Source organism: Vulpes lagopus, chromosome 6 (assembly GCF_018345385.1).
Source record: "Vulpes lagopus strain Blue_001 chromosome 6, ASM1834538v1, whole genome shotgun sequence".
NCBI lineage: Eukaryota > Metazoa > Chordata > Mammalia > Carnivora > Canidae > Vulpes > Vulpes lagopus.
Genome location: NC_054829.1, coordinates 42,889,417 through 42,916,469, shown reverse-complemented (window position 1 = coordinate 42,916,469; position 27,053 = coordinate 42,889,417). Strand labels below are relative to the sequence as shown.

The 27,053-nt window shown below is 44.6% G+C and overlaps 1 protein-coding gene and 1 long non-coding RNA gene across 4 annotated transcripts in view; one reads left to right on the top strand and one right to left on the bottom strand.

Moving 5' to 3' along the window:
- Positions 1-27,053, top strand: part of SAMD4A (sterile alpha motif domain containing 4A) — a 216,508-nt gene that overhangs the window by 156,313 nt on the left and 33,142 nt on the right. For 2 of the 3 annotated variants that reach the window (XM_041758695.1, XM_041758696.1), the window contains exons 4-6: positions 5,848-6,111; positions 17,509-17,618; positions 19,789-19,875. In XM_041758695.1, coding sequence (XP_041614629.1) covers positions 5,848-6,111; positions 17,509-17,618; positions 19,789-19,875 — 461 coding nt within the window. The remainder of the gene's footprint in view (positions 1-5,847; positions 6,112-17,508; positions 17,619-19,788; positions 19,876-27,053) is intronic. The other variant, XM_041758698.1, reaches the window with a different exon arrangement.
- Positions 12,497-25,670, bottom strand: LOC121493102. The gene is made up of 3 exons (XR_005988377.1): positions 25,620-25,670; positions 17,720-17,830; positions 12,497-13,015 (listed from the first exon to the last, which is right to left on the bottom strand). It is a non-coding gene; the product is annotated as an uncharacterized LOC121493102 (long non-coding RNA).

The following is a 27,053-nucleotide window of genomic DNA, read 5'->3' as shown; positions in this document are numbered from 1 at the left end:
AAATTCTTGGATGGCACCTGAAAGATGCCTGATAAGCAGGCCTTAAATCTAAAGGAATGAACAGAAACACCCCCTACCTGCCCCGTAACTTTGAGACAATAGCTGTAGCTATTTTGTAGCTGACAGAAGGTTGAGTTTTTTCTCCATCAAAGTTGACAAGTATCAAACCATCTCCTACAGCAAAATTTAAGAATTATATGATGTGAGCCCTCAAATTGGTGTATTCAGCAAAGATTCTACTGATACTCTGAATTTCTTTTGGGAGTAGGTCTAGAAAATATTGTTAAAGTTACACCATTTTTAACCTATAACTAGAATATATTCTCTAGGCTTTGTCATAGTATGTTGACATGCACAGCATGTATGCAAGAGTAGGGTATTGTCTAGGACCTTTTAATTTGGAAAGAAATTTGAAATTAATATTTTAACATAATATACAGATATGTGGCTTCCTCGTTCTACTTTTTAAAATCCCTAAATTAGGATGAGTTACTTTTATAAAGTTTACTTGCAGTTGGACTGAATTTTATCACATGAGCATCTAGAATTTACAAATTTTAATGAAGCATGAGTTTTTCTTGAGAAAGACAGCTTGTTGAATTAAAAGTGGAGATACTGGCTTATGAGTAAAAAAGGATTAAAATTTCAAAACCCCTTTGTGGCTGAACTCATAAGGGCATAATGAGGATACAGAATTCACTTTAGGTTGAGAAGACAAGCTATTTGGTTTGAGGAAAGAGGGTGCTATTAGGAATATGGGAACACTGAACTGCCCTTATTTAAAAAAAAAAAAAAAAGCTTCTAGATTCTAAACTCTAGAACAGAATGTTAAGCCTGTAAGTAGGTGAAAACACACAGTGGTAGCAAGTCAAAGTGCTGGTTGATGGGATTGGCAGAAATACTCTAACCATGAGAGGCGTGCAGAGGACTTTGAGCATGACAGTTCCTGAGGCTATCTACTATCCTGCCCATGAAAACCTCACTCAGCAAAGCAGAGAATAACAATCAGCTCTATCACTGAGTTTAGGCCTTGGTTTTTAACATATAAAAAATTGGGGTGCCCATGAAACAAGAATTGTACTTTGAATCTCCTGATAGAAAAAACAGTGGCAAAAGAGCTATGAATTCAGCAACATGTAAATTAATTTATTTTTTATTAGTTTTAATACTCTGCATATATCTAAAACTGATTTGCAATACAGCATTTCATCTGTGAACAAAGTGCAGTGCACATAGGGATTTACTACCCAGTGGCCCACAGCTCATAACTTAGGAATTCTTGAATTACCTTTCAGGGGGCTTCCAGCTCTGAAATGTTATGAAACTCTGCTCCTAACAATAATTTTTAAAGCAGAAATTGCATTCAGTGGATAAGTTTCAGCAGAACAGGGAAGTATGCAACGTATCTTTGAAAGATCTCCATTAAAGTTTGTTAGGATAACGTTTCAGTGACAGCGGAGCTTCAATTATCTGGACTGTTCTGCCTGTAGGGATCACGTCTCTCCTCGACGGTGAGGTATGATGCTTAACCTGACAGTGAACCAAAGCGGTAGTTGGGCCAGTATCCCAAAAACTTCTTCTTTCTACAAACCTTATCATTTGTCACATTAGAAAGCAGAAAAAGTAGTTATATACCTAATTTTCTTACAAGAGTCTTTTCCAAAAAAACTTTTACTGAATTTTACTTCAGTAACTAAGAATTGAGATGAAGTCCAGTTTGGTCAAAGGAAAAGGGTAAGAAATCTGATTTCCAGGCTTTCAAGAAAATACTTAAAAGAACAGATCCCAGAGCCAGGTATCATATTTTCCTCTAAAAAAGGCATTGAAAGGAGTCTCATTAAAGATATTTCGAGATGAAAAAGAAATCATAAGGTTAAATGAGGTCAGAGAAGTTGGCCAGCCAAGAATGATATGATAGAGTTTATTGCCAGATTATAAGACCCTTTGTACTCGCATCAGAGAGCTCCACTGCTGTAGCAAGATTATTTTTAGCTGTTTTTTCCATATTTCAACGAGACTTATTCGGTATTTGTTATTTATTTTTGGTTCACTTGAATTTATAAACGTTCCCCAAATACAGTATTCTATTAACATATGTACACATACATACATGGGTACATATACATACCTGAAATTTCTGTAATAAAACATAAGCAATATTGAATCTATACTGTACACAGTATTAAGTTATAGCTTTAGTTTTTCAAGAGCAAAGAGGCACAACCTTGCTCCCCTGGGTGATTTTTAGTAGGATTTTCAATATAATGAATCCACCCTGAAACATGCCGATCCTCCACTCTCACTATTATAAAGTCACAAATGCAATATAAATTCAGGACTTCAATTCTGCTGGAACCTGCCAATTTCTAATCTATATTGAGATTTTTTTTTTTTTTCCCAAGGTGTACTTAATTCTGCAGTGTTCAAATATACCCGGGGGCAGCTTACATCTGAATGAAGCATTGGCTGTTGACTACTGCATAGCAGTCAGCAAGTGGGAACATTCTAAAGGTCTGCCTCTAGCTAGAGCCATTCTGGGACAGCTAACACAGAAGACTGTATTCACTGCTCTCCCTCCCTACTCACAGGAAAAGGAGTTTTATTTATGGGCTTTTTGGGTTTTTTGGGTTTTGGGGTTTTTTGGTTTGGTTTTTTTTTTTTTTTGCTTGAATATCCATTTTCCCTCTATTTATCACCACTTCAAATGAGTTCTTTTGGTTAAAAAAAAAATGGAGTGATGGGACAACGATCAATGCTCTGCCCCTGGCCACCTCATTAATGCCACAGTGGTACAGTCTATTTTCCTGCACTCGGCCTAAATGGCATTTGTTATTTCCTCTGCCACTTTGTACCGAACAAGGTATTCCAGCACACAGAGTAACACCGAAATTGGCTTTGTGGTCAAAGCCTCTACCTAGTATCTCTACCTGAAGAATTGTCTTCACCACAAAATGGCATGGTTGGCAAGTCACTTGCCACCTGCTTTTGTCTCCTTTCCCACAGGAAGACAAACCTGTATTGTCTCGGAGCCTTGGTTCTCTTTGGAGAAATGAGGCATTTGTCCAGCATGACTTTGCTCTTATTTAGATGTGGCATCCAGCCTGGGGCTAAATTCATGGCCCTCTCTGCAAATTGGAAGCTTAGTGTGAGGCATTTTGCTCAGTTACTGCAGCAGGTTGACTCTTAAAGAGACCTTTCTCTTTTGGTGCCAACTTGGGAGTCTTTATGATACAGACAAGGGTTGGGGCCTTTAGTAGAAAGTTACTGGGAAAAGGCCCTGGCACCTGAGGTATAATTGATTTCTTTATTAGAGCCAGAGGCCAAGTTTATGCCATATCCTTGTAACATCAGTCGAGCTCAGGAATATATGAAGACATGGATGTGGTTGTCTAGGAATAAATCCCTGTAAGTCCCATTAAGTTAGGGAATGGTCTTGTTCCATTCTCAATAACTGGTGGATTCCTTGGATATCGACAAGCCTCCCCAAGGATGCCCATCAATGGGGAGGTAGTATAGCTTTTAAGATGACTTTAGGTGGAAAGAAGCAAATGGACTCCATTCAAAAATGGAATTCAGCTGCTACATATTTGGGGTATTGTTCTCAGCATCCAAAGGTGGGGGCCCTCTTCGTGGTATTACCACCCATGATTATAGATTCACTTGTCACCTCAAAACAAGCGAGGTACTAAGGGCCCTGCCTGTTCAAAGCTGTGTGTCTCTCTTTAGCAAGGTCTGCTTTTATGGTTTTGGGCTTACTCTAATCCTGGCTGTGAAGAGGAGTCCCCATTTCCACTTGAGGCACGCCTGGCTGGCACCATTCAGAGCATCTACCAGATATCCTGAAATGGTTGCCAAGGTATCAGAAAGCAAAGATGTCTAAGCTGGACCATCCCAGCACTCAGTGCAGCCCTAAACAAGTCTGCCCAATTTTATATAAATACTTAGACAGGCATGAAATGGATTTTCTGGATGTTTGGCTTTTCTTCCTATTGGCTTCTCTCTTCATTTTTGCTGCTGCTTCCTTTTTATTTATTTTTTTCTTTCTGCTTTTTTTTTTTTTTCTTTTTCTCTTGCTGATCCTGATCCAACCAGGTAGCAATGTGTTTTCCAGGGAGCCTTTTTAAATAGTTTCTTCCGTAGTCTATTTAGTGGAAAGGCAAGCTATTTCAGCCTCTTAGGGTCAAAAAATTTTAAAACAATGTTCCCTTTGCGTTTAAGTTCAGTGATAATTCCCTGCCTTTGATAGAATCTACCTAAGGTGGAAATCTCTCAGGTTACAAATGGTAAACTCGGCAGCTCCCTCTCTCTTTTGTTAATAAAGAAATTTCTAGCCCTTCCGGTTGTCCCCCCTTCCACACAAGATGCCCTTCTGGCCACATAAAGCCACATGGGAACATTGACAACAAAGATGTGAGCCCCATTGCTCTCAGGGCCTGGTTGATGCCAGCCTACCACAAGCTACCTTCCCACACCACCACTGCCCCAAATACAGTTTCTGGAAACACCCAGCCTTTTAGCTCTGGTCTTTATCTTTTTTAAGTGGGGGCAAGGTAGCCTGCTGCTCAGGTCCTGGTGGGGTGGGTGCTGCCCCACCGGAGATACAGTCTACACAGAGCAGAACTTCTTATATTGGGGTGTCAGGTCTGCTTAATAAAAAACATAGATTAACACCAGCAAAGAAGTGCTTGTCTGGACCTGGGAGAGCAAATACCTCACTGTAGGGGATACAGCCTGAGATGGAACTTAATGGCTTCCCTGAAAAATGTTTAAAAATGCATGTGGCTCACTTCCACGTTAGCGCGGCCGCAGTCAAAATAAACCAGACCTGTCAGGAGGCAGCGCTGAGAGAATGTTATGAATAGACTTATTTTGTAAAGTTGTCACTTTACACGCCCAGAAAAACCAACCAAGGGTAACGTCGGCTCCCCCGGCGTTGATTTTGGTTAAATCCCTCCCTCAAATGACCTCAATTTAATTTGGCTAGTTATGGGAGTTTTGTTGCTTTTTCCTAGTTTTCTGGAAAAGAAATTTAACATGGGGGCCACGCAGATGTTGCCCACTGTACGGAAGAGCTGAGCGTGCTGGTAAAAACCATTCTCAGCTCACTGAGAGCACCCCACTGGCTTCTGAATGAAAGCCTTGTTACCTGGAGGTGTTTTCAGTCTGAAGTCTGGCATTAACCTGTGAAGCCGAGGGAAAGAATCGGCCCTTTCACACACAGCTGCCCGTGTCCTGTGCAGACCCTGAGGTCTGTGTTCGGACTCCGGCCCTCGCGGAGCCTGCACCCCTTCAGAGGTGATAGCTCCCCTGCCTCCTGGTTGGAAGGACTAGTCCACCATGTAGTTGAGCCCAGCAAAGATCCCAAACGGTGACCAGCCTGCATGCCCTTCAAGGAGTCCACCCTGTGACATGGGTAATGTCGGGTTTTGTGTGTTTCCAAAAAAAAAAAAAAAAAATGTCCAGCACTTGTTCTTTTCACTCTTGGCAGATGGCCACTTTGCCAGGCTGTCAAGTCTCACCTGATTTATAGTCCTACTGCCACAAATCTTGATTTCTAGAGTTAGAACGGAAACCAGATCCTGACCCACAAAGGCTAAGGCCAGATGCATGGGCACTGTAGGTATAGCCTCCTTGGGGAAACCCAACCCACCAAGAGGACCACACAGCATCTTTTTTAACCCCCTGCAGGGGAGGGCCCTGCCAGGCCTATATTCAGCCTGTGGGGACCACTGATAGAATCGTCAGATAGTTAGCGTCACCTCTCAGGGTCAAAAGGTATTGTGGGTTCTCTGTGGCCCAGGCTAAAGGGGGGGGAATAACCTATTTCATTTTATTTTTTTTTTCCAGTTCTCTCAGGCCAGGCACACCACAGCCCTTTGAAACGATCTGTGTCCCTTACCCCACCCATGAATGTGCCAAACCAGCCTCTAGGACATGGATGGATGTCTCATGAGGACTTACGAGCTAGAGGACCCCAGTGCCTCCCATCCGATCATGCCCCCCTGTCTCCACAAAGCAGTGTAGCCTCTTCAGGAAGTGGTGGGAGTGAACACTTAGAAGATCAGAACACTGCTCGTAACACATTCCAAGAAGAAGGTAGTGGTATGAAAGGTGAGTGACTGAACAAGAAACCACTGGGAACAGAGTCTGTCCCTTTATTTGGAGTCAGAAGGGGTAAAAAGAGAGATAGGAAGTCAGCAAGAATGGAGCCCAGCCCCCTCTCCCACAAGCTTGTGCAATTGACCCCTCCTTTGCAGAGCTCTGGGGTTGACCATGGTGGAAAGGGCTCTAATTCCCCTCCCAGGGCTTCGTGCCAAAACCTCGGAAGCAGGAACCAGAGCAAGAGAGGTCAAGACTCTTTTTTTTTTTTAATGCGGTGACTTGCAGGCAATTAAATGAGTCACAGCTAACAGTGATAGTATCTACTGTGCACGTACATTGCTCAGCCTGCCCTGTTTGTAAAGGCGCTGAGCTACTCCAGCCTTCTACCTCGTTGGCTGTGGCCAGGGAACCGTCAATAATTTAGCAAAACAAACCACAGGATCTTTCTTTTAAGTCTCTTGATGCAGAATTGTAGTAGTGCTTCCTTTCTCTCCCCCCTTTTCTTTGATATCCAAAGAAACTTTTAAACCCTTTCCTCTGCATCTCTTTAAGGGATATGGACAAAAATACCACTGAGAATCTCTGACAGTGTTTTAAGTCTGATAACAGATTCGCATACAGGTGATAAAGGCCTTCTTGTGCAGCATAAATAAATGTACATTGCCCTGTAAATCTATCCTCCTCTTAAGATATTCATCGGGAGACAGAGATTTCCAAATTACCCGTGACAGGTTCAAAGAGGATATGTGCATTTCGTATTTTTAGACACCAAGTTGTTCAAAGTCTGGGAAGTCCACAGGGAAGGATGCTCATCAGAGATACAGTGATAACAATTTTAGATGGAGAAACACTAATTAGCCATGCTTCTGAGTGTACAGTACTGAGGGGGCTCTGAGAGCACCCTCCTTGCTGGCATGCATAGTCCCAAGGTTTTTGCTGTTTCTATCTTTCCCTCAAGAAAGATCAGTGTTGACATAGGAGGCTGTATCCCAAGTCCCCTCCCTGCCATGGCAGCATGGCACAGAAAGATGCCCATGACCATCCAGGTGCCAGTTGTGAGAGAGCACCAGGCTGACACATGGAGCCTATCCGTTAGGGGAACAAGGCTGTCAGGAAGTGGCTTCCCTGGTGCATTCCTTGACTATTCCTGTCCCTCAGCGGCGGCAGGCCCGTATGCTCCCCATGCCACCCCCTTCCCATGGTGAGTGCCCAGAATGAGTGGGATGTGTCTTGATGCTTTCTTCTGCTGATACAAGTGGGTCTTTAAAGGTGTTTAACAGACAGCACAAACAATGGCTCATTTTGGCATGGAGGGGATATGTGTCCTCTTTCTCTTTCACAGTTTTTGAGGAAACGTGTCATAATTTTGGAGACCTAGCAAAACTCATTTCTGAGTTCATGCTACATGATTATGTGCTCAAGCAGCCCCAGGTGATGGGTAGCAGATGAGCCTCAGCCATGCTTTAGGTAAGCCTGCAGGACATCTGTCACTGGGGCACTCAAGTACCTGAGGGACCAAGGGAGACAGGGACAGCCATTGCTCTGGACTGACTTCTTCCCAGGCCAAGTGGAGTGTCTGGGCGGCATGTTTCCAAGAAAGCGTATATGTGGTTCTAATTGGTAACTGTGGGAAGGAGGCCTTGGCTTTTGTGTTCAAAGGGCAAGGTGGGTCCTGAGGGAAGGCCTTTTCCAGGAATGCTGGTCCTGTCTGGTTATAAGAGGTTTGCTTTCTTTTCTTCCTTTTACTTCTTTTCTTTCATCCTTTCTTCTTTCCTTCCATTTGTTCCTTCGTTCTTTCTTTCAGCTTTAATGTATACCTTCTACATCCTCCCAAAGTAGGTAAACATGTGCTCATTATGTGCTGTCATTTTGAGGTGAGAAGAGAATAATGAGAGCATGTTTTTTAAAGTGGAACAAATGATGGAAAAATTGAATAAATTTCTTATTGCTGTTGTAGAATAAAAGCCCAAATATTCCAGGTTCAGGGAATATCCCATATATAAGCTTCTTCTATTCTTTTCTTCAGAATTGATAAGAATTGTCTCCTCAGAGATTCTTCAGTTAGAAAGTGATGCAGATAAGCTCTTATATCCAAGATTTTCTTCATAGGCCCAAGGAGTATGGTCAGAAAGCAGGCTCTTTGGTGACTGGACAAAACAGGACTCTTTCCTATATACACCCACCTTCTGTGACCCATCCAACTGCCCTGCTCCCAAAGAATTGAATTTGGGGTTCAAAATATAAAGTCCTTAGCAAATTAAAGGGCAAAGTATATTTGAAAGAAGGCATGAGAAGCAATGAAGGATTCTGTTTGTCGGAAAAGTATATTTGCAGTTCACCTGATAGGTCAAGCTGTAGAAACATCTGCAGCCAAAAACAGTGGCATCCCAGAATGTCGAGGGCCAAATGCCACCCCCTAGCCGTACCTGGAGATGTCTTCTTGAGAAGGCCACTGCTCAACTCTATCAGCAAAGACTAGGCAGGGTGGCCTCCCAGGCCAGCACCCAAGAAGCAGCCCTCACCACACCCAGCCCCAGAGTTTCTCATTTGATTCCCAGGTCCAAGAGCAGACACTGGTTTAATTTTCCCAATTAATTCATACTTTCTGAGAAATGAAATAGGAAATCAAATGAAGTGCTTCTAAAAAGAGCCCACTCTTTCACTCGGGTCCACATCTCTTTCTTTCATGTGACGAGGTGCTTGGGCAGGAGTATCAGCCCTTGTAGGCTACTTTCTGGTCCACTTCATGATGCCATCAGTGAATTGCTCTTTTTCTAAAGTTTTTTTTAAACGCCTAGTTTACAAAAACAACAAGGAATCTGTAGTTGAATTTGGAGGAGTTCCAAATCTCCAGAGGATGCGTGTCAGCCCTCTCCCTGCACCTTGGGGAAAGACTAAAAAGTCACCATAATTGAGCTTAATTTAGTGTGAATTCATCTTTCCTGCCAACAGCTGTGCATACCTCGCTGAAACACTGTGTTCATCTATTCCTTCCTTTTCATCTGGACAAGCTAGCCAGGTTTGGCTACGAATTGTCCCTTAGGAATGTGCCTCTTGGGTCAAGAGCATGAAATAAAGCTCACAGCCCCGCATTCTCCTTCTTAAATTTTTCACCAACATCGATCTCACCCTCTTTTTGTCTTAGTGTCAGCACACCCGGCCAGGGATGGTCACAAAGTTCTCTCCCGAGTAGACCAACTGGTGCTCTCAGAGGATTAACATCATCTGCCTGCTTTGCTTTGTTTTCCTTTTATAGTAAACACCCATCCTGAAGATGTACGTCAGCTCCAAAGCACAGATTGGATGGCCCTCAGGGTAGGGATCTCAGATTAATCTCAGGCTAAAGCAAGAATGGGATCAGCTACTCAACTAGAAATTAATGAACAGAAGTGGGAAACAACAGGAATATGAGATCCCCCCCCCCAACATGCCCTGTGGAAGCTACTGGTTATACATCTTTGGACCAGACATGCTGATTGTGGTTCCTAAATTCAGTTGTCCTCGTTGTTTGCAAAAATTTCACTGTGACTTATCCTAGGGGAAATGTTCATGGCTCCCAGGTTGGTCCTCAATTATAATAACCTCCTTTCCCTTGGTATTGCATGAATGCACTTCCATACCTTTTCTCTCTTGCAACGCCTTCAAGTGGCCAAGAGAGGGAAAAAAAAAAAAAAAAGACATTCCCATAATTTCCTGGAAGGAAGAGAAAATATAGGAGAGCAGAAGTCCATTGGTGGAGGAAGCACATCTTCCCTTCATATTATTAGCATCATGTCCTCAGAAATAATATAGGCACAACACCCAAAGACTTCTCAAAAGGCCAGGGCTGTGACAAGAGTGTGGCTGTGTTCTATGGGAGCAGGGAGAAGGGAACAAAGACTGTTTAGTAGGTTTTACTTTAGTCCTTATCAAGTCAGTTGGCTTTTAAGCACCTGCCGAAAGAAGCTTTGGACTAGTGACTGGGGAGACAGAGAAGAAGGAGATTGTACCTGCCTCAAGGGAGTCACCATCATAAGAGCAACAAACAGGTACCTGAGGCAGGTGCACAGCTGTGAAAATGTCTTGTCTTTGGAGTCTTGCTCTGGGTCAGGGTAGGCACCAAGGAGGGCCCTAATGCAAAGTAGAGAGAAGTCAAGGAAAGTTCCTGAGGAGGAGAGGCCTGGTGCTGAGTTCTCGAGCATGATTACAAGTTAGCCAAATATATAAAGTGAGGGAAGGGCATTCTGTGCAGAGAAGAAAGGATGCGTGAAAGGATGATGATGAGACAGATTGACCGAGTACATGAGAGCTTGACTGGTCAAAAGCACAAAGAAAAGGAGTCTGCAGAGGGAAAAGCCAGATGCTAGGGTTTGTGAAAGATTTGACGTTGATAGAAGCTGTTGAGGGCATTTAGCAGCAGAATGACCTGCTTACATTTGCTCATTAGAAATCAGACCTTAGCCAAAGTGTTGGGGGCAGGGGGGCATGTAGAAGGGCAGGAGGGGCAGGGGATTCTGGATTGGGAAGCCAGCTGACAAGTGGGGGCTGTTTAGTAACTGAGGAGGAAAATGAGGTGGGCCCAAGGCAAGCAGCAGCAAGAATGGATTGAAATGGGCGTGATCTTGGTGAATGTGGTGTTGCTGAGCTAGAGTTGAGTGAGCCCAGGATTGAGTGTGCCCTAGCTGAATGTAGACAGTGCAGGAGTGGGAGGAATTTAGGATGATGCCCAGGTTTCTGCTGGGGACAGCTGAATAGCCTCTGGTGTCATCTCTAGCCACATATAGGAGAAGAAACAGATCTGGGGCCAGTGTGGGGCATGGTGAGTCTGGGAACCCGTAGAACACTCCAGTAGAGCTGCACCAACACCGCAGTGCACCAGGTTCGCCCCTGGCCCAGCCTCCCTACGTCCCGGCTCCCCTCCCCACCTGCACAGGTTAGCATTCTGCCTACCTGTGGGGAAACTCCTGCGGGAGCATCTCTTCCAGATTTCTGGCTAGTAAGGCCCATAGATTTGGGCTCCTAAGAGTAAGAAGCTCCATGACTTTCTTGTTGCAGTTGTCAGTGTGAGAGGGGTAGAGGTCGGGATCTGTTTCTCTTGATACAAGCTTCATTATGGGTTAACATTAACTAGGTTGGCTTATGATGTATGGCATTATGTTAGCACAAAACATGGAAGTAAAAAAAAAAAGAAAAAAAACATGGAAGTAATTGAAACTGTTACATTGTTTGTATATAGACATCATACAGGTTAAAAAGTAATCTGTGGCTCTAGTAACCTTGATAGAAACATAACAACTGGGAGTAGAGGGGACCAGGGACCGAAAAAAATAGGCTTGGTTGCCTTTTTCCCCTCCACAGCAAAGGAAATACAATTGCCCATTCTGAAGTAGCCACTTTGGGGTTTTGAGTTGTTTTTGCAATATAAACCTTGGAACTGCTGCCTGTCTTAGAATGCAATTAGAAAAATTACTGGGGAGTGTGATCCTTTTTCAGATGAAGAAGCCCATGAGAAACCTTTATGAGAAAGGTCATCAGCCCAGCATTTCTGAGGGTCATGAGGGTGTAAGTGATGGAGTCGGACGGTGGCTGGGACACTTCTCAGCACGGCTGTCATGGAGATAAGCCACCATTTTCTGAATGTTGACTTTCTAGGTACTGTCTTGAATTCATCTAAATTAAAGGCCAGGACTTAGTAAATTCACTATACTTTCTTTATTCCCAAATGCCAGCATAAAACCTACATAGGTAGGTCTTCATGGGCTCAGATGGCGCCCCCTCTTCTCAGGTAGGCCGGAAGCCCATTGTCTTTGAAAAACAAGTTTCCAGGACTCCCCCCAAACCTAAAGGTCAGGAGTCTAACTGCCATTCCTTAGCAAGCATGTGTCTTTAGCTGCAGTGCTGGAAAAACTGTGCAGGCATGCATAGGGCAGCTTTCCATGTGGAGCTCAGCATGATTCAGTGACGCAAAGCAAGCTGCATGTAGAACACCACTTAGGAGTGTCATAGCTGATGGGAACTTTGAGCAACATAGTCCCTGTGTTTGTACTCAAACCATCCAAATGTGTGTTCTCCTCAACTGTTCCTTCTGAGACCCACACATGCTCCCCATCAGTGGGGGAACCCCTTGTGGAGACCACCATGGACACTTCCCAGGACTGAGGAGCGCACACACTCTAGTTCACAGGAACCGAAGACCAAGGTGCGTCTTTCTCTTGCTCAGAGGCTGGAGCAGGATTGGGCAGCTTGTTCTGCTCTGGCCAGAAATCAACAGGCTTCAGTAATATTGACACTATCCCTAGACTTCTGCTTCCTTTTTTTTTTTTTTTTTTTAAGATTTTATTTATTTATTCATGAGAGACACACACAGAGAGAGGGAGAGACACAGGCAGAGGGAGAAGCAGGCTCCATGCAGGGAGCCCGACGTGGGACTTGATCCCAGGACTCCAGGATCACACCCCAAGTCAAAGGCAGACGCTCAACCGCTGAGCCACCCAGGGATCCCCTTCTGCTTCCTTTTTGAAAGGAATCTTTTCCCTCTCACTTCAACACTGAAAGGGTTAGTCTCTTTCTACCCCTCACTTGGTTTCCTCTTCTCTTCCTTGAAGACCAAGGAGACAGTTGTATCTTGGGGAGAGAGGGAGAGTTGTCTGAGATTAGCCGGGGTCTCTGTGGTGAATGGAAGTTGCTCTTCTGTCTGCAGGTAGGTACCAGGACCACCACAGGTGAGGCTTCTTGTGGAAACCGAGGCTGCTCACATTTCTTTCTCACCTTACTCCCTGCCCTAACAATGCTTCCCATATTGGGCCCTTCTGCCGCATTGGTCTATATTTCAGTCTTGTGGAGGCTCTTTTTGTTTGTGAGGCATGTGCTCCAAGGCCTATTGAATGTACTTGTAGCCATTCCAGCCTCTCTGTGACTGGTTTGTTCAAAAACTCTAAAAGGGAAATAGAAATCAATATAAGTGGAAATTGATCCCATTGGTAATGACTAGCAGGTAAACATAGAGCATATAAAAGATGAGTGTAGCACTACTCTCAAAAAAGGCCATGTGAAGATGGCCACTCTGGACGGCAGCAAGATCTAGAAGGAGCTTTATGAAGGGTGGGGACCTCCCCCCATCTACCTGGGGACCTCCCCCCATCTGCACATGGTGGTGGTGCTTTCTCCCAGAAACTTACAACCCTTCGGCTCTCTCCTCCCAGTTTTCTTCATGGGCTTCTTTCCCCACCCCTTCCTCTAAACGCCTCATGCTGCCAAGGCTCTTTCTTGGCTCCCCCCTGTTCTCACTCCATGCTCTTTCCCTCAGTGATCTAAGCCACTCCTGTGTGCTGTTGACAGGTTCTCCCTCTCAGACCTCTCTTCAGGGATCTTGTCCAGTTAACTTGTCCACCTTGATGGCTCAAAGGCAGTGATACTCAGCTGACATGAAGTGGAGCTCACCATCTCTTGTCATCCCAAAACTGCTGCTCCCCTATACATTTTGTCTTGCCAAGCTTGAATCAGAAGAACTACTGGTGTCACTCTTAACCCTCTATTCTTCCTTGATCTTGATCTTGAAGTACTATCCATTTATATCCTTCTCCTTGCCACTGCCTTTCCAAGCCATCTCCAAGGGCTTCAGTTCATTCTCCTGGCCTCCACTCCCACATCCTCCAATCCAGCCTTTACACTGACAGCCATCATCTTTCTAACATACTCCTTTGATTGTGCCTCTGCTGCTCAGATTTCAACAGCTCCTCATCACCCAAAGATGAGGTCTACCCTCCTTGTTTCAGCATTACAGATCTCAGTCATCAGACCCCTGCCTATGTGCCCCACCTTGTTAGTAGCCAATGTCTATCATTCACCCAAGTGTTTGCTTAGCCTCAAATGCTCTCTTGACTCTACTATTGCTTTGCTAATATGCTGTTCCTACTTCCAGAAATGGCTTCCTCAGTGGTCTGCTACTGTGAAGCTATCCCTCACTCCTCAAGGGAAAACAAAATCTCATTGTTCTGTGTCTGCCTAGAACTTTGAGTTGACCAAGCACTTGTCCTGCAACTACTACAAATGTATTGTGCGAATCAGCCATTCTCTCTGGATTAGAAGTTCCTTGATAGCAGGGATGGGCCTGGTCCCCATAGTAAACGTTCAATAAGTATTGAGCAGACAAATATCAGGATGCCCACATTTGGCAAGGAAGTCAACCTGGCAAATAGCAAAAGCATCTTAATCTTTCTCACACTGCATAAGAGAGTGACTTTCTAGTCTAGGACCTCCATTGGCAAGTCCATCAGAAGCAGCCCAGTTGAGGCTAAATGGCTGTGTGCCAGCTGGAGGTGAGAGCCCAGGAGACATGCATGATGTCAATCATGTATCAGCTCCTATAAGAAACACTCTGCTTGTCTGTGTCTTTCAACCACAGCTGGCTACAGCTCTTGCAAAATGAAAGAACAATGTCTGAGGTTATGTGAGGTGGTTCTCAGCTTTGCACCCTCCCCTGTGGCACCTGGACCAGGGGAAAGAATCTAAACTTTTGGTTAGACTTTGTTTCTGGGTAACATCTTAACAGAATCTAGCATCCAAGTCATTGGAATTCCTGGCTTGGGAGGAGTCGAAATGGTGCAGGCGCTCACTTCTCTGGTTTGTTGCCCTTTTAATGGTGTTCTCTTTTAATCCCTGGCAGTAAAAGGTGCCTTGTCTCTAACCAGGGGGTGAAAGATTAGTAGGCTATGTTCTTAAGAACTGGGATTTCCTCTTCTTTGTTCATTTAGTTCATGTTTCAGGAAGTAGAGCTCTTTAAGCACACAGCACCCAGCTAGGCACTGAGATACCTGCTATGCAAGCAGAGTCAACATGTGCCTGCCTCAAGGAGCATATGGCCAAGAGGAGCTTACATTGCCCAGGAACATATCCAGAAATAACTTCTCAGGAAGGCCTAACTTGCCATGTTGTGAAGCTGTGTAGGAGCCTTTGCTGTGTAGGAAAGCAACTACCAGTGGGGCCACATTTTCACCAAATGAGTGAGGCAGGCTCTTCCATCCCTCCAACAGGAATTCTAGTTGTCCAAACCTTTTCTAGAAAGGAACTAGTACTGATTGGAGTACTCGTCTTGCTGAGCCAAGATTTGCACCCCACTCTACCCTCAACTCTTAAAACACCATATTGTCCTCTTGGCTTATAAAATACCCAGTTTATAACAGGATTTAGTAGCTCACAATTCTGTTTTATCATTAGTGGATTTTGGATGATTAAACTGTAGGGCAGCCGGTGAAAATATGGCCCATGAGATACTCCACAGTCTCTGTGGCATATTGTACCCAAGTGTGCCATGGGGTTACCTAGACTTTTCTGAATCACGATCTCTGAGTTTTCTGAGCAGCAGCCTGGGGCTTTTCAAAGATGTAAGTAGCCAACGTGAAACCTGGTGCCAAAGTGTTGACAAGTCATTGGCCCCAAAGCCGGAGCTGTAGTTATTTGCTGCTCACTCTGCAGAAGTATTAGCATTGTTTCAACAACAACAAAATGTGGTGGAGAATAAAGTCTGGTAAAAAGGTTCCAGGATGTCTCAGGCGGGAAAGCACCACAGCCTGAGCTGGCAGGGCCTGGATTCTATGCAACCACAGTTTGTGTAAAGGAGAATGCAAGGGGTTGGTACTATGTGCCTGGGGAAGCCTGGTCTCTTTGTGGTTGCTGATGGTCCCAGAGGGACTCTGCTTGTCATGGTAGAATGAAGGGCTTCGAAGCACAGAATCAGGTGATTTCTTGCCTGAGATGACTGAGTTTGTTCTTCAAGTGGCATTGGATATCCAATTCTGTTTCTCTAGAGATCCCCCTTCTTTAGCCTTCACATTACTGCAGATCAAGAGGTAACCTCAATAGGCCCACTCTCCCCCTTGTAATCTTTGAGTTTCAGGAGATCATCCCATGCCTACACTTCATAAGCCTAGGTTTCATTTCCTGGGGAGACAGAGCCTGATTTCAGGATAGGCCAGGTTTCTTTAACCAATCCCAGTTAACTACTTTAAAAATTAGAAATTGGAAATTTCCCACTTACTCTGAAGTGTTTGTCAGTGCCTCAGAATAAAGCACTTGGTGCAATAGGCAGTATCTTGTAATCAATATGGTTAGTAATAGATAACACTTTATAGGAAACATGAATAACATTTACCCAGTGCTTCAACATCTCAAAGCACTTTGCAGTCATTGTTTATCCAGCCCTACCATTGATGAGCTCTTTGAACTCATCTCACAAGAAGTTGATACAATGCAGGAAAAAGCCAGGAATTGGGAGGCCTGGTTCTAGTCCTTATTTCACCACATACTTGCTCCTAACCTAGACAATGACTTAACTTTGCCATCTGTAAAATGAGCTAAGGATGGGGGGAAAGTAATTCTAGAGGATTCTCAAAGATCCTATCAGCTGAAAAACTCTGAATTAAAGGAGCATGGGCAAGTGCTTTGTTTTGGCTGAACTTAGGAAGGTGATAATTCTCATGGATTTTGATACGGTGACTATTTAATTTTCCCAACTCTAGAATCTAGTATTTGGGTTTATTTCAGATATGCTCTGGAATTTATATTAGCCTATGATCTAGCCAATCATTGGACCTTTCCAGTCCTGGTATGTTTTTGGTCGATATTCAAGGAAAAGGTCTGAGACACATCCAGACACATTCCATAGCTTGGACATTTGGTCATCAGGGACACACACACATACACACACACACACACACACACACTTTATATATACATATAAAGTGATATGAGTTATATCACTTTAGAGTGATAGTTTTGGAGTCTAGGATGCCCTTATTCCTCTGGGGCATAGGAAGGCAAGAGAAAGATCAGGCTAAGAATGACAGCAACTCCACCCATAGAGTAGTACAGTTGCCTGGGTGACCTATTACTGTGGAAGTGGCAGAAACAGCATGTGGAGAACTACACTGAAGCTAGAAAGAAATTTTCTTGGAGGTGGACTCATCATAAGTAGTTTTAACTTAAGTCTGTTCTTTCCAAATCAGTAATGAAGTGTCTGGCCAAAGCAATGGTTCTTTGCCATGTTTTTGGTCATGAACCCCTTTGAGAATCTTATGAAAGCTATGAATGACTTCCGTCCAGAAAACTACCCATATATTCACAAATTGGGATATCATTTTAGGGAATTCCTATATGCCCGGAATCCCGTGGACCCCAAGTTAGAAACCCCTAGTCTAAAGTAGAATAAGGGAGCCTGACAGTGGGAATGTCAGAGCTAGGCCAAGACTTTGAAGTCCATAATTTGCTGCCAAAATGGAATTGAACAAGGAGTAACATAAAGGGTTTTTTTTTTCTTTTTTCCCCTCTGACCATCACCCTCCTTTCTTTCCTCTATTCCCACATCTTTTGTCATCTCTTCTTGTTCCCTTTCAATTTCTCTCCCCATCTCTTGCACATCTTGCACCACAGATGTTCCAGCCTGGTTAAAAAGCCTCCGCCTGCACAAGTACGCTGCGCTTTTCTCCCAGATGACCTATGAGGAGATGATGGCTCTCACTGAGTGCCAGCTGGAGGCTCAGGTATGTTGTTGCAGGTGACCCTTCCGTGAGAAGAGAGCCCCAGGTGGAACCTGAAGTTCCAGCCCAAGACAGACCTTGTTTGGACCCCTACCTCTACCCACCCAGTAGCTTGCCTTGTCCTAGGAACTGCCATGTGCTGGCCAGCATTACTGGTGAGTAAGGCTGGGTTCTTGTCCTCAGTGTCCATTAGGAGGTAGGTGACCAGCAGATCACTGCAAGGCAAATAGGATTCAGTGAATATTACAGAAAAGGTGATGCCTAGGTGCACACTCTAAGCGTAAGGTGGAATGGCCTGGAAGTAACACTTGACCAAGGCCTCAGAGAGTCTATGTCCCTGCTTTTGCTTTCCCACCCTCTCCCTCCATCTGTCCGATGAGGGCTTGTTTGGACAATGACAGATTGGTTTGTCTGTTGTCCAGTCTGGTTACAAATCAGCTAACTTGTAGTAGTTAGTGAGTAGAAGCACTGGGTCATGCCTCAGACTTTTCCCCAAAGACATGTTCAGATTGAACTTAGTGGAGATTAGAGTAAGTTGTACAAAATATTTTTCTCTTCTAACTACCTTGCGTAACATGGGACTGTCATAGAGAATGGGATTACCCCAGGTCTCAGGTTTCATTTCCCTTCTGTGTGCTGTAAAAGAGCAGAGTTCCTCCTCCTTTCTTGGGCATCTTTCCCCAAGTGCGGATGCCAAAGGCTAGGCCAGTCAACAGACCCCCTCCACCCCCAAGCTAAGCATGTTTCCTACCATGCTGTGCTCGAGTAAATAGATCTGACCGATGTCTTTTTTTCCCTTGTTTAAAATGCCATTGGCATGTTTCATATTGACCTCAGTTTCCTTTGAGCAGTGATTTAAAAGCATTAAGGTCTGAGCAGGCTAGTAGGATTTCCCTTGCAGGAAGAGGAGGTTGTACCACTTGGGGCATACCTCCCAGCAGATGCTGGTTTCTCATTGCACCTTCAGTACCCTCAGTTAACCTCTGCAGGCCCGGCTGAATACCAGTATTGAGATGCAACACAAAGCCCAAAGTCACTGCACATTCTCAGAGAATGAAAAGCACTAATTTCAACCTCCTAACACTTCTCCCACTGCTTTTTGGACCTCAGTTGAGCCTTGAGATCCCAGGGATTGATGAGAAGTACTTCTAAGGGCATTTTTTTGTATTTGGGTCAGAGTTTAAGGAAAAAAAATCTAAGTCCTCAGTTATTTGGCTTGAGAAAAAACAAGAAATAATTGACAGAGAGGGCAAAGCCAGAGGCCAGCACAAACTTTTCAGAGTAATTTAATTCACTTGAACCCAAAGTCAGAGCTAACCAGAAATCTGCCCCCAGCACTTTATCTTAGAAAGTGAGTTCAGTTGTCACTTGAGTGTTAGTATCTCTGAGGGAGATGTCTCTGATGTTCCCATCTTTTCCTTTTTTAAGAGAAATTCTATGAGGAGCTATAAGAAGTCACCAAAGTTTGTCTTAGAGACCTGATTTAAGAAAGGGCCTTCTCTTTGGAACTTTGCAGTAGCGGTGGTCAACAAGCATTGAACTAAATCTTGAGGCTCACCATTGCACAATTAAGACAAACTGGGAATCCTCATCATTTAGCTGAAGTGATGACTGAAGTAGGGTTTTATCTTCTTTTCTATTCTGGGTTTCCTTATGGAGACCCAAGATGACCTGCAAACTGCCCAAAATTGCCCTGTGTTGTATGGCATCTAGAGAGAACCATACAAGACTTCCCATGTCCTCGAGATGGGAAAACCTAGGAAAGGTTTAAGAAGACAAGGAAGCCCTGTATGGGGTTGGAAGCTTCAAGCAACCTGGGAGAGACTGAAATGACAAAATATGGAGAAGAGGAGTGTATGACTTTAAAATGATCTTTTAAGACTGTGAAGAAATTTTGTGCTGGGTGGATAATTGGCCTTCTAGCTCACTTTCTCCCTCTTCTCTCCTAAAGGTCACAGCCAAAGGACACAGACAAATTGTATGGTCAGATGTAGTTAGAACATGTAGTAAGGAGAGGTTAATGACAGTGGGGACTGAAGAGAGAGACAAGTGGGTATTTGCTAGTCCACCAACGTCAGAACCAAGAGAACAGTAGAGTACAGAAAAGCCTTCAGGAAACTCTAAATGGATTCTTAAAAATATGTTTTTAAATGTAACTTTTATTTAATTACAGAATGTTACCAAAGGTGCAAGACACAAAATTGTCATCAGTATTCAGAAGCTCAAAGAAAGACAAAATCTCCTGAAGTCTTTGGAAAGGGTGAGTTATCACCAGGTGAAGGCTGGTCCCTGTCACCTTGATGGAGGACATCTTGCCTGAAGATGTCATCAGTGGGCCTGATAGAGTGTTTCACCTTGTTTCCTTATCAAAGGCAGAAAAAAATGAAATGATTTTGAAGTAAATTTCCCTGGTTATCCATACTTCTGTGTAACCTGACCACTGAAATGTATTTCTTGGGTCCCAGCAGCCTATGCCTAGCCATCCCAGTGGACTCACTTCAGCAGAGGGAATCAAAACCATTTGGCTGAGGAACACTTCACAGTTGCTACTGTCCCTTTCTCTTGGCTGCCCGAACAGGTCCTCTTCTTATCTTTGCATCCAGACATAATCCCCATTATGATATCATTTTTAGGACCTGGTGACTTTATGATGTCATCTAAGGTGCAAAGGAGAGCAGGCCTTGTCCCAGTGCTGCCTCTTCCCCAGGGTGGGATTCTTATGGAAGCGCTGCTGTAGCGGGGAGAGTTGAGATGGGCGGGCGGGAAGTTCTGTTGGCGTGCACTGCCTGCAGAGTCTGAGCTGTGACACGTCCTCTAGCAATCACAGGGGCTGGGGGTGCCTTTGTAAGGGAACAAAGTATTGAGCTAGATAGAGGTTATATAAGTTCTGTGAGCATGTAAACATTTTAATGCAATGAGAGGGGTTTTTTAAAACTTATTTATAAAAGTGTATCTATAATTTTACATAGGACATACAGCTACGTTTAATGCATAGTACATAAAATATAGAGTAATACATACTTATAGAATATGCATGTATAACTTTATAAAGAAGGTGGCTTTGAAAACCTTGGTATAGACAGATGAATAGAGGCCACTCACATCTACATATGTGCTCAAAGGCTTGCCCTTAATTAAAGTGAATCACAAATGACAAATGACCTATCCAACTGAACCCGAGGTTATTGTCATTGTTCTTAATTTTTATTTACCAAGTAATTTGTCTAATTGAGTGATTATTGCCATATTTAATATAAGAAACTATTCTCTTTTGGGGACCATTCAAGAGGACAGTTTTCTCCTTATCTGTTAGAAAGGCCCAGGATGTGTTCTGCCTAAGGACAATCTAGATTGCCAAGGATTATGGTGAGAGAGTGATCATCCCCCTTTATCTTTGGAGCATCCTTCAGGAACTCACAGGAACTCTGTCACTAAGGAAACGCACCCACCTGAAAGAGGTGGAGCTGCTGTTTGGTCCACTCCCTATGGCCTGGGGCCAAATTAGTGTGGAAACACAAGGGCAGCAAGGTGGCACAGGTGGCCTTGACATGCCACTGACTTTGTCTGGCCTTTGAGAAATCCATGCCATTTCACACCTAGAATAATATTAATTCCACAAAAATGTTTTCTGCCTGGAATGTGAGGTGTTAAAAAGATGACAAAAGTAATAAAGTCTGAGGGCAGCTAATGGCCAAGAGAAAAGCAGTAATGAGTTTATTTTGACATTTCTGGGGATAAAAACCTGTGTCTCTAGCACATTGATCTTGCTTCAGAACATCTGAGCTCAGACATCTGTGTGCTTATCCCTTCAGGAGCTGACGGCCTGTGGGTGGGGATCCTCAGCCTCTACTCAGGACTCAAGCTCTGGGCTCTGTTTTCCCTCCTCTGGGACCCAAGGCTCTTCTACTCTTTGAGGGAGGGAGTTGTCTCTCCTGTGTTACCACTTAGGCCACCAGCAACAGCAACAGACTCACATCAGCCCTTTCTTTGGCATTCCCAGATGTCCCAAGCTGATTATGCTGTTGGAAATGCTGTCATCAGGCCCTTGCCTGCCTACAGCATTCTTACCTCACATAGAACCCAGAGATTTCTAAGGAGATAGCTGGGACCCCGCCCATTGCTAGTTCATAATCAGTAGTTGCTCCAGATAAGTGCTACATCCAGAGCTCTTCCACTCACTCACTGAATACGTACTAAGCAGCTGCCTTGGACTAGATTTACCCCATCCACTGGAGGCTAACCGTGAGTAGTACAGAAATACATGGTTGCTGCCTTTGCAGAACTCAAGTAGTGCATTTGCAACACAGACATAGCCACTGCTCTCACAATCCCTTGTGATCAGTGCCACCACTGAGGCAGGTAGGGGTCGATCTTCCTGGGATGAAACACAGCACTCTGTAGTGATGAGGAGGAGGGAGACCTTGGAGGGGTCAGCATTGACTAGCAAATCTTTAGGAGCCTAGAACCAGCCACGGAGGGCTCTTGAGCTAAGGCAGGAGCCATGAAGGTGGAAAGGGATAAGAGAGGTCGTTTAGCAGAAGTACAGGCATTGGTTCGGGTTCCATGCCATTTGGGAACAGAAAATATAGGAGGAGTTTCCAGGTTGGCAGAAGTGGAGTTCAATTGGACAAATTGAGTCTGAGGTGCCTGCGGAACACCCAGGCAGCAAAAGCAAGTTATTGGCCAGAAGAATGATGCTAGAGTCCACAAGGGTTTCAAAGACTCCTTGTGGATTATATGTGTGTAAGTGGCAATTGGTTCCCCCAGAAGTGTGTGTTAAGGGGTAAGAACTGAGGACAGACCCCAAGGAGCACCAGAAGATGTGGAGAGACCAAACAATGACAGAGGCTGAGCTGCCCAGAGGGTCAGAGAGAGAGTGAAGGAGCGAATCTGATGGGGTTGTGGATGTGTCACACACAATGTCACTGGATGTCACAATGTCTGTGGATGTGTCACATACAATGAGTACTGAACACTGTCCCCTGGAATTGGCCACCAACATGTCACTGGTAGCTACAATGAGAGAGTCACAAGGAGAATGGAGGGATGGAGCTAAAACCCATGAACCAGGGAGTGTGAATGGGCAATAAGGCCACTGAGTAGGGAAGCCTAGACTTCTCAAGATGTTTGGTGGAGAAGGAAAAGGGAAGATGAGAATGGACACTGGGGCAGACTTCTCAACATGTATCTGAAATACTGAAAATGTTTCTACATCCTTTTATTCACTGGCCTTTTTTCACCTAACTCCCAAACTGTGAAGCTGAACTATTCCCTGGGAACCTGGCATGGGGAAAGGAGACACATAGACACCGAGACACACATAGTCACCTTCTCCCCGCCCCAACACACACACACACACACACACACACACACACACACACACACACTCTCTCTGGGTCCCAGGAACTGGTGTAGGCATCTTAGGGTGAGGATTCTGCTGTATCCTCCATGCTTCACAGTGTCTGGCTCCTGGTAGGGCTCAGCTGGTAAACGAAAGGTGGCGAGGGGGGCAGATTTAAGTAGATGCAGGCGTGCTGTCTACAGCAAGAGAAGTCCAGTTCTTCCCACACAGGGGGAAGGATGGGGCCACAGACAGTGCATAAATGCTGGGACGCTGGCTGCCCGAGTTCTGTCTTCCAGATGATTTGCCCCTTGCTGCCCTCACGTGCCCTGTGAAAGGTTCCAAACCAGTCTTCCTCTAAGACCTAAGAAAGCCAGGCAAGGGGTCGGTGGGCAAGGAGCTTCCATCGCTCCAAGTGTGCCCTGAGTTGTGCTGCCAGAGCTGAGTGTGGGTGGTGGCGGGCCAGCCTTTATGGTTCCTGCTCTGCCATGAGCTCCTCGGCTCGGCCCATGAGTGAACAGCCAGCTTCGTTTTGCCTCTCTGTGTTTATAATGTAGGATGATATTTATGGTCTGAAGGATCAATAGAGACTTGGGTTGGTTCTCTACTTTTGTCACCATGGAGAATTAATCCCCACAGCCAGTTGACGATGCTGGAGTGGGTCCCCCTTCAGCCATTTCCTAGCTTCCTTCTCACCCTGGGCGAGTTCTAGAATTGATTTTGAAGAGTCAGGTACCTAACCCCATGGAAGCTGGCATAAAGGGCATTGTTAACTTGTTGGTAGCCAAGCGTTTTCTTTGAGACACTGGCTTGGAGGCTGTGGGGGAGAACAATACAAAACTCTGCATGATTTCTGCAGAGAAAGTATCCGTCATTAGTCATTAGGTTTGTGGTTTCCTTTTTGGGGTGCTTCTCTCCTGTGGAAAAAAATAAGCTTTGAACTTGGAGCAAGTATGTTTCCCGTTTCAAGGAGTTCAGCTCTTGGCATAACCAAAATCTCTTTCTTCCGTCACTGAGTAACTACAGAAGCTTTTCTGCATGTGACAAGAACAGGCGAGGGTTGTTTGGTGGCAGCTGACAAAATGTCACAAGCATGCCTTTGCTCACCTCAGCGGTAGCTGTCACATGGAATGACATGGCAGAGATGCATGTGATCCCCCAAAGAGGCCGGTTGGCTCTGTCTCCTCAGCCCCACTCTGTGAGGAAGCTTCATCCCTTCACTCTCCTTTCCCAACCCCCCTCCCTCCCACCTCAGTCAAGGGCTGGACAAGATCAGAACCTCTCACATCCCAAGTGCCCTTTAGGCAATTGGCTAGAAGTGGAGGACCTCAAGGCAGGGGTCCCCCAGTTGACACATAGTTGAGTTGGTAAAGACAACACGTGCTTCCTGGCATGAGTCATCTAGCTTACCTCCATATGCCCTGCCCTGATAAAACACCAGGTCCAAAGTGGAGGAACCATTCACACGATGCCATCTAGACTCTGGAAAAGGCTGGTCCAGTCTAGACAGCAGGAGAACTGGGAATGATCAAGAGCACCTCCTGACTCACATATCAGGCTTTCCAGCACAGGTATCAGGCTAGTCTTACCTCTGCCCTATCCACCAGATTTAAAAGGAAGGCAGTAGACTTTAAAGCCCTCCTCTTTAAAAAAGAAAGAAAGAAAAGAAAAGGGAAAGACTCCCCCCCCCCCCCATCTAAAACAGGCTGGACAGTAGCCCCGAGCAGGATGGAGACAATTCTGATGGCTACTTAGCATTTCAATTTCCTCCGTAACCCTGGGTACCTACTCGGCTAAGATTCTGCTTCCAACCTACTGAGTAAAGCAGGTTCCAGCCAATGACAGGGCCAGGCTATTGGTGTTTTGCTGCCCAGAATTGAAATGTGCCTGTCCAAGACTGGCATCCTCAGGTTTCCTTTTTTCTAATTGATTGATTGAAAAGCCTGGGTGTACAAGTGATCGTGTTCCATGGACTTGTGTTCCTTGACATCATCAAGCAATTTTTCTTGATAAGAAAGGATCCCAGGAATGGATTGGTACTCATGCTTCAGGCTTTTAAAATTATGTCCTTGCTATTCTGGGCTCTCAGAAGATTAAATACTTCATTAGTAATCAGGGCTTTGATTGTCAGCGTCCTTCCTGGGTTCCAGGGAGAGGTTCACTGCAGAAGGACTGGGCAGCCCTGTGGCAGAAGGCCGGGCTCCTCACCATGCCAAAAAGACTGCCAGGCCCTGACCCCTCACCACAAGCATCAAAGCCTGTTCTGTGCCTCCATGAGCATCTGGCATACAGATAAATGTCAATCAGAATCAACTTCACTCTTTTTCTAATAGATAATAGCTAGTATATCAAACTATATGTGCAGGGGGACCCAATTTTATTAAACAACATATAAAGCCATTTATATTATATACAACTTCAGTTGAGTTATTCCTTGAACAACTTGGGGTAGAGGAGCACCCCTACCCTGTGCAGTCAAAAATCCATGTATAACTTTTGACTCCCCCAAAACCTAACTACTAATAGCCTACTGTTGATTGGAAGCCTTACTGATACATGAACAGTGGATTAACACATATTATATGTTATATGTGTTATATTCTGTATTCTTAAAATAAGCTAGAGAATAGAAAATACTAAGAAAATCATAAGACATGGCACACCTGGGTGGCTCAGTTGGTTAAGCGTCTGCCTTCTGTTCAGGTCATGATCCCAGGGTCCTGGCATCGAGCCCTGTGTCCGGCTCCCTGCTCAGTGCAGAGTCTGCTTCTTCCTCTCCTCCTGGCTCATGCTCTCTCTTGCTGTCTCTCTCTCAAATAAATGATTTTTTTAAAAAAAGAAAGAAAATCATAAGAGAATAAATTTATAATATATACCATATTTATTGAAAAACTCTGCAGGTCAGTGGACACACAGTTCAAACCCATGTTGTCCAAGGGTCAGTGGTATCATATACATATAGATTATACACACATATTTCTCTCCGGAAATGATTCTTCGAAAACATGTCACTCCCTTGCTCAAACCCTTCCCTGATGTCCCAGCTCATTGAGAAAAAATTCCAGCATCCATGTCTCCATGCTCAGGTGCTGGTAGCAACTTGGACCTAATTTCTCACACTCTCCTCTCACCATTCTGCTCCATGTCAGGACTCCTTGCTCTTCCTCACACACTCCAGGTATGCTCCTACCTCATAGCCTCTGCCCTCTCCATGCGCTTTGCATGGAGCACACTTTCTCAGAATCCTCGTGCCCACCTTCATTTGGGTTCCCGTTCTAACATCACCCTTCAGAGAGCCTTCCCTCACAGCCATCCTGGCCTGCACTTCAGTCCCAAACACAGTATGTTCATCTCAGGGTGGGATGTAAACTCTCCAAAGAAACTGTAAAGGAGGGCAGTTCCCACTATATCCCCTTGCCTAGCACAGTGCCCAGTTCATCAGAGCCCTAGACATACCTAGTAATTTAACAAAGAAGCGCACGACCCAGTAGTAGCCTGACACTGACCTGCAGCTTTACAAGTTTTAACATCCTTACAAACACCCATTGAGGCAAATAAAGTTATTATCCTTATTTTCAGCATAGAGAAACTGAGGCACAGAGAGTTTAAGTCATTTGCCCAAGGTCTTACAGCAGTGTCTGAATTTGAACCCCAGCATCTGTCCTTAAGTCTGTATTCTTCACCACTACCCCAAATGGGTGGGTGGTTTGAATGAGCAGGTTCCTTCATCCAAAACAAATAAATCCTACACAGGACAGAAATTTACGTATGACCCAACTTTATTATACAGCTTCTTAGGGGTATGCATGTACACTATCCAAATGTTTTTTTTTTTATAGAAACTCACTGAAGAAGCCAGGGGTGGAAATGTACAAAAATCATTTTATTTTTATTTTTTTAAATAAATTTATTTTTTATTGGTGTTCAATATGCCAACATACAGAATAACACCCAGTGCTCATCCCGTCAAGTGCCCCCCCTCAGTGCCCTCACTATTATTTATATTCCCCAAATGAATGAGAACATATAATGTTTGTCCTTCTCCGATTGACTTACTTCACTCAGCATAATACCCTCCAGTTCCATCCACGTTGAAG